The 11,932-nt window shown below is 46.0% G+C and overlaps 1 protein-coding gene across 1 annotated transcript in view; it reads right to left on the bottom strand.

The window, feature by feature from the left end:
- Nucleotides 1-11,932, bottom strand: part of SDHA (succinate dehydrogenase complex flavoprotein subunit A) — a 31,065-nt gene that overhangs the window by 16,746 nt on the left and 2,387 nt on the right. The window contains exons 2-8 of the mRNA XM_017520409.2: nucleotides 7,820-7,906; nucleotides 6,569-6,730; nucleotides 5,526-5,669; nucleotides 5,063-5,227; nucleotides 4,530-4,678; nucleotides 2,895-3,019; nucleotides 300-468 (exon numbers count right to left, since the gene is read on the bottom strand). Of these exons, the coding sequence (XP_017375898.1) occupies nucleotides 300-468; nucleotides 2,895-3,019; nucleotides 4,530-4,678; nucleotides 5,063-5,227; nucleotides 5,526-5,669; nucleotides 6,569-6,730; nucleotides 7,820-7,906 (1,001 nt within the window). The remainder of the gene's footprint in view (nucleotides 1-299; nucleotides 469-2,894; nucleotides 3,020-4,529; nucleotides 4,679-5,062; nucleotides 5,228-5,525; nucleotides 5,670-6,568; nucleotides 6,731-7,819; nucleotides 7,907-11,932) is intronic.

The following is an 11,932-nucleotide window of genomic DNA, read 5'->3' as shown; positions in this document are numbered from 1 at the left end:
CCTGCACACGAAGGCCCGCACATAAGCACCTGCACACGAAGGCCCGCACATAAGCACCTGCACACGAAGGCCCGCATATGAGCACCTGCACACGAAGGCCCGCACATGAGCGCCTGCACACGAAGGCCCGCACATGAGCGCCTGCACACGAAGGCAAGGGCGCGCAGTGCTGAAACTCAGAAGCAACCCCGGCCCAGATGCTAAAACAAACATCAAGTCACCAAAGAGGAAGTGAAGGGAAGGAGAGTGTGTGTGTGCCGGTGTGCCCCTCAGACAACGCTGGTGATAAACACACAGACCTTCCTTCGCGGATCTCCAGAGTCATGGACCGAGATACCACGTCTCTGGACGCCAGGTCCTTCGCGACGGGGGCGTATCGCTCCATAAACCTTTCGCCCTGACTGTTAATGAGAATGCCTCCCTCTCCACGACATCCTTCCGTGATGAGACAACCGGCACCATATATGCCTGAAAAAAACACAAACATTTATAACCTAACAACTGCTAGGTCTCCATTTCAAATGCATTATTTTTTTCAAGATATTTTTTGCGGTAGAGAGGAAAAAGATATGCAGAAGGCATCATATGCAAAACTGAATAGAAAGAAGAAAAGTTAAGATACAGTAGAAAGTCTGGATACCAAGAAGCACTGACAAGGCTGACGGTGCAGCAGGTCTGGGCAGAGCGGAGTCCCCAGCGAGCAGAAAGGACAGCCCACAGAGCTCTGGCCACACTCGGATTACAGCCTGTGTGGTTAAATGCCTCAAATTTGGTTTTAATTTTTGAGCATTCTTTTGCACTATGACACTGTGGTGGCTACTTTAGTTAAGAATAACCAGCCTGGAGAATTCACATCTAAATTACCCAAACAGTGGCAAGGACAGTAACGAAATTATTCTAGTTAATACACTGCACTTGCCATGGACAGTTCTAACTGCTTTCCGAAAATTAACATTTAAGCTTTACAGCTCCAGGCAGTATGGCCCCCATTCTCACTGACAAGCACATTAATGCTGGTAACATCCAGTCATGCAGCCGAGGACAGAGCTCAAACCCCAACCTGGGCAGTCCTGCGGTCTGTACTCCAAACAGCGGCTCTGTGACTCCTCAGCGTGATGAAAACCGGGGCATGCCGAGCGCTCAGATTTTAACAAAGGAGATCAAAACCCACAAAAACCCCCTAAACTAAATGTATTTCAAAAGCTACAATTTGTATTAGAATAAAAAAGGGAATCTTGCTTTTAAAACAAGAATGTGATTCTTGCATCTCACCTGCCTTTTGATTTTCTAAGTTTCAATGCTCTTTTTTTTTCAATGCCCTCACATATTGAAGACAAAGCATGAGAAGTGGAGCTCTAAGCAAATTACAGAGGAAATTCAGGAGGTCAGTGACATTTTATTGGTTAAAAACAGTAATAAAAAACACAGGCTAAGTGCAGTGGCTCATGCCTGTAATCCCAACACTCTAGGAGGCTGAGGCAGGTGGATTGCTTAAGCCCAGGAGTTTGAGACCAGTCTGGGCAAAATGGTGAAACCCTGTCTCTACCAAAAAAAAAAAAAAAAAAATTATCTGGGCATGGTAACGCATGCCTGTAGTCTCAGCTGTTTGGGAGGCTGAGGTGGAAAGATTGTTCGAGTCTGGGAGGCACTGGCTGCAGTGAGCCAAGATTGCTCCACTGCACTCCAGCCTGGGCAACAGAGCAAGACCCTATCTCTAAACAAATTTTTTAAAACCCACAACAAATACATTTTTTATTTTCAGCCCTGCCAGGGATCAGAAAGATGACACTGAGAGAGAAAGAGAAGACACAGGTCTGGTCCTTTAGCACCACTGCAGGGGTCTCCGTAGCCCACAGGTCAGAAAAGCAATCCAGGAAAGTCACATCAAACGAGGCAGATGTGTATCTCTCTCTCTCTGACTCATTTCTGAAAAGTCTCCCCCAAATTCAAGACTTCAACTGTCATTTCTGTGTTAATGTCTCCAAATTGCACATTCGTAACCTCAACCATCAGACATCCCCAAGGTGAGTTCATCTCCCCCAGGACGAAGCTCCCTCAGTGGTCGTGTGGGCTGAGCCAATGCCCAAATGTCACATGGGTCCTGTCACAGCTGTGTCCTAACTTTGCACCCCACTATCTCTGGAGCTCCATGTTCTCCTATGAAGCTGAAGTCTGCCTGTGCTGGTTCTCGGGTCCACGGCATCCTCCCAGCTCTCAGGGTGCTCACTCAGGAACCCTGATGGAGGCCCTGCCACGTGCTGGGCTGGGAGAACCCTGGCCAATGAGAAGACCTGCCTGCCCCCGAGGAGCAGACGAACTCATTGCGAAGAAGGACACCGAACAATCCCTGCCTTTTTTTCCTCAAGACGGAGTCTTACTGTGTTGCCCAGGCTGGAGGGCAGTGGCGCGATCTCAGCTCACTGCCACCTCCGCCTCTCAGGTTCAATCAAGCGTTCCTCCCACCTCTGTCTTCCGAGTAGCTGGGATTAGAGGCACCCGCCACCATGCCCGGCTAATTTTTGTATTTTTCGTAGAAATGAGGTTTCACCATGTTGGCCAGGCTGGTCTCGAACTCCTGACCTCAGGTGATCCGCCTGCCTCGGCCACCCAAAGTGCTGAGATGACAGGTGTGAGTCACTGCGCCCGGCCTCAATCCCCGCTTTACTGCCGGGGTAAGTATCACCAAGGCAGGGTTTCGGGTTCTTAAGGAATGCACAAGACAGTGGTCCAAACTACCTTAGGGAGGTGTGGCACAGTCTCCTTAAGGAAATGACATTTAAGTCAGGATCTGAGAGCTGAGAAAGCATAGAACTATGGCAGAGCAATGAGTAGGCACCACATGCTTACGAGACACACACGAGGCCGATGCCTGCAGGCGAGGTGCCATGCCCTACCTGTGGGGTGGAACTGGACAAACTCGAGGTCCTGGCAAGGAAGGCCTGCCCTGGTGACCATGGCCGTGCCATCACCGGTGCTGGTGTGGGCGGACGTGCAGCTGAAGTAGGTGCGCCCGTAGCCTCTGGAAACAAGAGAGCGGTGACTGCACACAGCAGCCCACGTCCAGACCTCCTGTCTGATGAGACCGCGAATGGACACGGAGACACCCGGGGCACCACCTTCTCAGTGCTGTCTGTGTGCACACAACCCCTCCTCAGGCACCCCACACACATCACTGGGGGTCACGCCTGTGGTGCTGCTACTCTACATAGGACGGAAGCCTGCGTCAGACAAAGGACTTCCATTTGTATTTTATTTTATTTATTTATTTTGAGATAGGCTCTTGCTGTCGCCCAGGCTGGAGTGCAATGACGCAATCTTGGCTCACTGCAACCTCCACCTCCCAGGTTTAAGCGATTCTCCCGCCTCAGCCTCCTGAGTAGCTGGAATTACAGGTGTGCACCACCACACACAGTTAATTTTTGTATTTTTAGTGGAAATGGGGTTATGCCACGTTGGCCATGCTGGTCTCAAACTCCTGACCTCAAGTGATCCTCCCACTTTGGCCTCCCAAACAGCTAGGATTACAGGCATGAGGCACCATGCACCTGGCCCTATTTGTATTTTAGCTCTGTGCTGTTCAAAAGGTTTCCCCAATAAGCATATACCACTTTTATAATGAAAATTTTAAAATTTTTATGGATTTTGTTTTTTTCCCCAGATGTACTGAGGTATAATATATGAATTAAAAACCTGTATGTATTTAAGGTGTACAACATGATTTCATATATTTTGTGAACTGAAGACACAAGTTAATTAACACATCTATTATCTCATCTAATTATCCTTTTTTTTGGAGATACGGACACCTAAAGTCTACTCTCTTAGCAAATCTCAAGTTAATAATATTAACTATAGCCCCATGTTGTATATTAGATCTTCGGAACTTCATCTTGTAACTCCTGACCTTGTGATCTGCGCACCATGGCCCCTCAAAGTGCTCAGATTACAGGCGTGAGCCACTGCGCCCAGCCTGTATATTTTAGATATTAAGGTATTATGAGATAAATGGTTTTGAAAATATTTTTTCCAAACCTATAGTTTTGCTGATTGTTTCCTTTGCTGTACAGACACTTTTTAACTTTTAAAATGGTTAAAATTAACAGATTGACAGTGGATAAAATTAAAGTTACTTATTTTCATTATGTGGAGAAGCAAGTTATCCACCCCAGCAATCAGTGTAAACACAGTGCCCACTAAAACAAGAGATTTTGCCAGAAAACCCCATGTGACTCTTTAGGCTGCAGTTTCCTCGTCTAAAGTCAGGAAGGGTTAGCTGTTACCCTGACAGCTGCCACTACCATCTGCTGAGGGCCCTGCTTTCTCAACCTCCCACAAGGCGGGTGCTGCTGTCCTCACCCTTTACAGATGAGGAACCACAGCTGGGAAAGGCCATCACCCTCACAAGGTTATGTCAAGGCCTGTGTCTGAACCGTTATTCTACAAGGCCTCTATTTTCATTAAAGTAAAGAGACTCTAAGTGAAATTTATTCATTTTTATAAACAAACTAAAATAAAAATTCAATTCCTACCCTGTGGCAACAACAGTGTTCTTTGCTCTTATGCGATGTATGGACCCATCTTCTATGCACAGTGCAATCACACCACGGCACTCTCCATTCTCCATCAGGAGATCCAAGGCAAAATACTCCACAAAATAGCTGGTATCATATCGCAGAGACTAAAAGAAAGAAAAAGTGGCAAGTAAGTGTTAAGCCAGCTTTCCAGGTTTCAAGGTGACATTGTCATGTGAACAGGCAAAAGACCTGCTTGTTCTGTTCTATGCTGAGTGTCACATATCCCAAGTTAGAACCTGGTATATAAGATTATCAATTCAACTTTCCAAAATAGATACAAGAAATTACATATTGCCTTAGGAACAGCTTCTCACAGCACGCCTGGTGCTTTCACATCAATAGTCCCTGCACACGTCTTACACAGTTGTTCTCTGTTGCTTTTTACATAATCTCTGGCTGACTCACTGGGCACGCTAACCCATTCCCCATTGTCACCATAAGCCCCAGCACTACGGGTCCTGTCTCAGGTGCAGTGGAGGCGGCCTCACCCTTCCATACAAGGTGTGCAGTAGCGAGTGGCCGGTCCGGTCAGCCACACAGCAGCACCGATGGGCCTGCCCGCCCTTTCCAAACTTGAGGCTCTGTCCACCAAACGCACGCTGATAAATCTTCCCATCTTGGGTTCTGCTAAACGGCATGCCATAATTTTCTAGCTGTGAAAGATAAAAACAAACAAAAATGTATTACCTTAAAGGAGTCAAGATATTCAAAGCTAATCTAAACAACTTTAACACAAATCTGTAAACCCAAAGTCATGTATTTTTTGAAAATCTCAACCCTTCATCGAAGAGAAGTTTTCTTGTTACAGGTAATGCATCATATTCTCTTGCGAGCTTTGCTTATCACCGTTCTTTGGGCTGGCCATATCTGCCTCAATCTCTTACATTTTTTCCAGGACTCTTTTGTACTAGAAACAGACCACGAGAGCACCCTCAGCCTCCCGCCCGTCACCTCGACCACGGCGGCAGGGGCCTGCTCTGTCATGTAGTGGATGGCATCCTGGTCCCCCAGCCAGTCGGAGCCTTTCACGGTGTCGTAGAAATGCCACCTCCAGTTGTCCTCCTCCATGTTCCCCAGAGCAGCATTGATTCCTCCCTGGAAACAACAGCCACTCCTTATAAGCCACAAACAGGAGCCCCAACTTTGTCTTCCAGGCTCAAATCCACCCACCAGGGATTCTGAGAAAGCCACTCCTCACGCAGTGACTCCCAGGGAGAGCTGCCCTCAGCAGAGGGGCAGCAAGGCCAGACAGAGTCCAGATCACAACCCCTCCCCTGACTCGCCCAGTGATTCACTCCCTTAGTCTCAGTCTCCTCATCTGTGTGGTGCAGACAGAGGGAACTCCAGGAAGGGCTGATTGGGGCGGTGAGCGAAAGGCTACCTGTGATATGCTGATTACGTAACACACCTGGCACAGAAAAGGTACTCAACAAATCTTTCCAGATAATTTTATTCACAAACCTCCCTAAAGGCATTTACAGGCATGTATTAAAAGACTAGAAGTGTGTCCTGCCAAGAAATAAACTCCACACTCAGAGTCACACTCCCTGGCACCCCCACCTCCATCAGCTGTTTGTGGCCACCACCGTCTTACCCCTCAGAGAGTCCCAGAAGACAGCAGCACAGGGACAAATGAAACCCTTGCCCTTTTCTTCCCCAACCTAAATTCTGATTCCTCCTCTTTAGAAAATAATCTCCTTTTCTTAAGGTATGGGGTGGTGAGGGTGGGTGGGGAGGGTAGTAGGCAAGATGGTCAGAGAAAACCCAACTGTGACTGAGTCCCAATTAAGAGTGACAGCAAGGCTTCAGCTCTTCAAAGTCCCCATGGAAAAGGCTCCAGGAAAAAACCCCTGGGAGAGAGGTGAGTGAGCAAGGCACAGCAAGAGGCCATGTGGCTGAAGCATGGGAAGGGGGCAGGAGGCCGCCCAAGGGGAAGGCGCAAGGCTGTGCAGACATGCAGGCAGCGAGAGCATGGCGGGGCAGCTTTCTCTTACCTGGGCTGCAACAGTGTGTGACCTGGTAGGAAACAGCTTGGTAACACATGCCGTATTAAACCCTGCCTCAGAAAGGCCAAACGCAGCTCGCAGGCCTGCCCCTCCAGCGCCCACCACCACTGCATCAAATTCATGATCCACTACTGGATACTGAGCAGAAATCTGGAAAATAAAAATTCACCTGTCAATCACATATTCCACTATGCCAAACATGAAGACTATGGTTTACAGAGCTTGAAAAAGATAAAAGGAGCCACTGGCTAGGCCCACAGGGCCTCCATCCTGTCCCGGGCTGAGCACTGAGCAGTGCGGGGAGAGGCGGGCACGTTCACACGTGGAGAAGGGACTGACAATCAGATTCTATGAATGGTAGAGGGCCTAGCCCATGGGATCAGGAAACCCAGCGTAACCTGAAATGCTGAAAACTTGCAGGTATATCCTTAAAAAAATCCATTTTGGGGAAAGCATAACCATTAAGACCCAATCTGTCAATTCTGTTTACCAGAGCAGGGAAGTGTAGAAGCAAAGGAAAGCAACAACCGGAATCAAAATGCCAGTTCCAAATATGGTTTTTCTTTCCAGCTGTGACTTTGTTTTTCTTTTTGTGTGTTTATACCCATACACATAAGCTAAACAATCTCAGCTTCTGATGTAGCGGGGATAATGTTTCCCCGCCTGTGATTTGCAGGTTTCTCATGAAAATGCTAGAATGCAGTTTTCATTAGAGAAGCACATTCCAGTTCATCTGGGCTACCGCCTGAGAACTGAGGACCCCAGCTCTACTTCAGGGCCATGTCTATCCTCATAGCTGAGAAGGTGCCATGGAGTATTCAGTCGCTATCATGGGCAGAAGAGAAAAGAACTTTTCAGCAAGCTTCAGTTTTCCAACAGAGAGAGAATATGTACACTAAATACCAAAGAGCCCACAACCAAGTGGCCACACAGTCCTATTTGCAGTAGGGATTTTATCATCTATCACAGCAGACACCGTTCATTTTATTTTAATTTATTGCTTTACTTGATCTAAATTGAAATCTAGTTTATAGGTACATACAAGATATAAGTACAAATGTTAACACCTATGTTTATGTTTGTACTTGGAATTATTACACTGAAAATCATTTGAGCATGCACGATGCCTATGAGAATTTTTTCTCTTATGTCTATGACTCATATGGAAACAAACTGGTATAGATTCCTCCCTGTAAGCCAAAAAAATCATTTATAATGGAACAAAAAGCATGAACTTACGGATTCTGAAACTTTAGCAGATGCCCTCTTGTTCCCATCAACAGTGAAGTGAAAACCTCGGGCTCCTGTTGGTGACACTGCTGGCCACTGGAGACACAGAAGACACAAATCCAGAGGGTTAGTGTCCTGAAGGAACAAATGCTCTGGGGACAGAATTCAAATTCTGCCTTGCAAACTGTTCATCTTTTTATGTACCCAGGTGCTCCCGTGCATCCAGAGGGCTCAGCTGCGACCCTCTACTTAACCCTGAAGGGCAGCCCAAGCAGCAAGGAAGGACTGAGTCCCCAGGTCCTCCTTTCCACCTGACTTGGCACTCTAGAAAATCAGGACAAAGCGTGTTTCCAAACAGGATACTCACTGACTCAGATACAAAATGAAAACACAAAAATTTGCTGGGCGTGGTGGCGGGCGCCTTTAGTCCCAGCTACTTGGGAGGCCGAGGCAGGAGAACTGCTTGAACCCAGGAGGCGGAGGTTGCAGTGAGCCGAGATCGCACCACTGCACTCCAGCCTGGCGCCTGGTGACAAAACAAGACTCTGTCTCAAAAAAAAAAAAAAAAAAAAACCCTGAAATGAAAAAGGCACATTTCTCTGTAAAGTCTTAATTTATGCTACTTCATAGAGAATGGGAAAGACATCTGCATTGTATTACTGTATGTGGTATTGCAAATAATGAAGCATTTTAACTGGCTGCATCATAGCCCTTTCCACATTACAGTTCCAATCGTCCACGAGGGTTTGCGGTCAGTTCAAAAGGCACTGGATCCTGTATCAGGGGATCTGTATTCTGGAAGAGTAAAAGCTGACAGCCCAGAGGGGCGAGGTGTCATCCCTTCGTCACACACAGGAGGATGTCAGACACACACTCTCCCGCTGCCTGGCTGCTCCTGGCTTTTTCCTGGCCAGTGTCTACAACTTGCCACATGTTATCTTAAATATTCCATCTTAGAAAACTTTACCCAAGAAAAGTGCTTTTAGCGTTTAGTTTTTAGTGGCTCAGTGTGAGACAGGTGACATTCTCCATGTGTTAAGGCTGGCCAGCCATTTAGGGGATGTGTTTTCTATTCTGCTGGCTGAATTTTAGAAGACCACTGAATAGTCTCAGAAATATCATAAAGAATAGTTTTAGGGGCTGGGTGCCGTGGCTTATGCCTGTAATCCCAGCACTTTGGGAAGCTGAGGTGGGCAGATTACCAGAGGTCAGGAGTTCAAGACCAGTCTGGCCAACATGGCAAAACCCCATCTCTACTAAACACACAAAAATTAGCTAAGCGTGGTGGCAGGCACCTGTAATCCCAGCTACTTGGGAGGCTGAGGCAGGAGAATAGCTTGAACCCGGGAGGCAGAAGCTACGGTGTCACTGCACTCCAGCCTGGGAGATGGAGCGACACTTGGTCTCAAAAAAAAAAAAAAAAGTCTTAGGAAATTATACACTCAACAATCAGAAGAGGGGATGTGAGAGATGTCTTCAAGTATTTAGAAATACTTGCAATTCAGAATTTATTCTGTACAAGAAATAATTCTTCATTTCTCCAATTTCTAGTCTATTTCTTTGTTTTTATTGACATAGCTAATTTAGGATTTTTTCTTTTTTTCAGAAAATGAATTAGAACAAGTATTCTTCCTCCTTAGTATGTTTTTTAAATGGTAAAATCCTATTTTAAGAAAGAATGAAGCTTTTGAAATATCTAAATACGAACGTTCTTGAAAATTTTGTAAAGTGCTCTATTAACATAGGTAATAGTTCCAACAAGAACAGTATATTATACCAAATGTAAATAGAAACAGTGAGGTCACTAAGTCTTTATTTGTTCTTTCTAGAATGTTCATGTGGAATACCCCTCCACCCCTCAACCCCGCCACACAGACCTAGCTTAAAAGAGGCAGCTACTATAACAAAATCTTTAAGAAATTACTATGCCATCCCCTTGGAGAAAAGGGCACTAACCCTTTGCATCTAAATCTAGGGGAGATTTTTGAATTTGGAAAGCCCAACTGTAAGCCAATTTCAGTCTTTAGAGAAAACTGAAAACTAGTTTTGACACGAAACTAGTCTTTTTTTCTCAATTATTTTTTTTTAGGAGAAACTATCAAACATTTCCTCTAAGAAAAATGAGGAACACATAACTAAAAGGAAAAGTTAGACCTTGCTTAACAATACAGAATTTCAGATGACTGAATTAGGAGGTGGAGGGGCAAAGGAATGAGGGAAGGTGTTCTCTTTCCAGGGTCCACAAGGGGGCGTCGTTGTAAGGGCAAGAATTTCCCAGCGCTATGCCCCCCTCCCATCTCTCTCCATCTGGGAGATTTAACGTTTGTGTGAATTTCACGGACACGGGAAGAAACTAAAAGAGATCAAGTTCTAAGGAACTCCCGGGGTCTTAGAGAAGGTGGGGGTTCCTCCCAGGTTACAAGTCCCCTTCTTCTCTCGGCCTTAGCGCCGTTTTTTTTGGAAACCTCTGCGCTATGAGAGCCAAGTGGAGGAAGAAATGAATGCGCAGGCTGAAGCGCAAAAGAAGAAAGATGAGGCAGAGGTCCAAGTAAACTGCTAGCTTGTTGCACCGTGGAGGTCACAGGAGCAGAAACATGGAATGCCAGACGCTGGGGATGCTGGTACAAGCTGTGGGACTGCATGCTACTGTCTAGAGCTTGTCTCAATGGATCTAGAACTTCATCGCCATCTGATCACCCATCACCTCTGAGACCCACCTTGCTCATAACCAAAACTGCCCATGTTGGTCCTTTGCCCTGGACCTGTGACACTCTAGACTATTTCTATGTTTACTTGTGGCTGAATGTAACAACCATAAAATAAATCACCTCTTCCGCTGTCTTAGCTGATTAAAAAAAAAAAAAAAGTCCCCTTCTTCCACACCCCCTCGGACTCCATCTTTGGATCCCCTTCCATGAACACTCCCTTCATGGAAGCCTGGCTTCCCCTCCTAAACTCCATCTCTCTCTATTCCCTTCCACTCAGTGTGGAAGCTGCTTTCCTCTCCTGGATTCCATCTTTCTGGATTCTCTCACTCAGTATGAGAGTTAGCTATTTCTCTCTCCTCCTGTTTCTCTCTCTCTCTAAATAAATCACTTTCTACAAACACTTTTGAGTCCGGCATTTATGGCGCACTGCGCCATGGTCCCCTCTCTCATTCTTGCAAGGACAGGAGACCAAGAGCCTGGAGAAACGTCCTCTCAGGGGAGCTGAGGGCACCCTGAACCCCTGAACCCCAATATTACTGTAAGAAGTGTAGAGACACTAATGTCCAAAATCTAGCAAAGTAAGAGTTCTCATCTAATAAAATGCACCTATAAACCATGGGCAAGAAACTAAACTGCATGTACAATCTATACGATTACAAAAGCAGCCAATGAAGAATCTAAGAACGGTTGTATGACCGTATCAAGAAGAGGAAGTAGGGTAGTTTAAGTGAACTAAATCCCCTCTCCCAGGCAAGAAGTCTAAAACGGATAAAAGTACACCTGCATATCCGCTAAAGAGACAGAGGTATCACAAATACCAGGAGTCAATATCAGAAACAGGAATTGCTTCCATGGGAAATGGGGTTGGAGGGTGTATACTCATTGATTTTTACAACTATATGTAATTATTTTCACTAAAATTGTAATGTTTATTGTTTTAAAAGTAGGCATGCTTAAAATACAGTTCACACATGGCTCCCGCACATAGGCTGTGAGCCTGGTCCAGAAGAGCACCACCAAAGGTTTCAAACATGACCCACAGAATCCTCACTAGCCCCGCGCAAAGACAGAAGCTCAGGGAGGATTCAAGTCAGCCCTCAGGAAGGATTCAAGTCAGCCGGCTGGCTGCGGATCCTGGACTTGCCCCCGATGTAAGGGTCCTTAGGAAAAATCTCTGAGACTCCCAACTAATATTATATCCCGGTTTTCGTAGCAAAAAAAGTCACAACTTTCCCCATAAACCAGGAAAAACATCATGAAGAATGCAGAATGGAATGCCATTGCTGTTACAATTATCCCAAGAAGCAAAGCAAAAGTTTATTTTTTTATTTTTTTTTTATTTTTTGAGACAGAGTTTCGCTCTTGTTACCCAGGCTGGAGTGGCATGGCACGATCTCGGCTCACCGCAACCTCC

This window comes from Cebus imitator, unplaced genomic scaffold (genome assembly GCF_001604975.1).
Source record: "Cebus imitator isolate Cc_AM_T3 unplaced genomic scaffold, Cebus_imitator-1.0 Scaffold835, whole genome shotgun sequence".
NCBI lineage: Eukaryota > Metazoa > Chordata > Mammalia > Primates > Cebidae > Cebus > Cebus imitator.
This window is presented reverse-complemented; position numbering and strand designations above follow the sequence as displayed.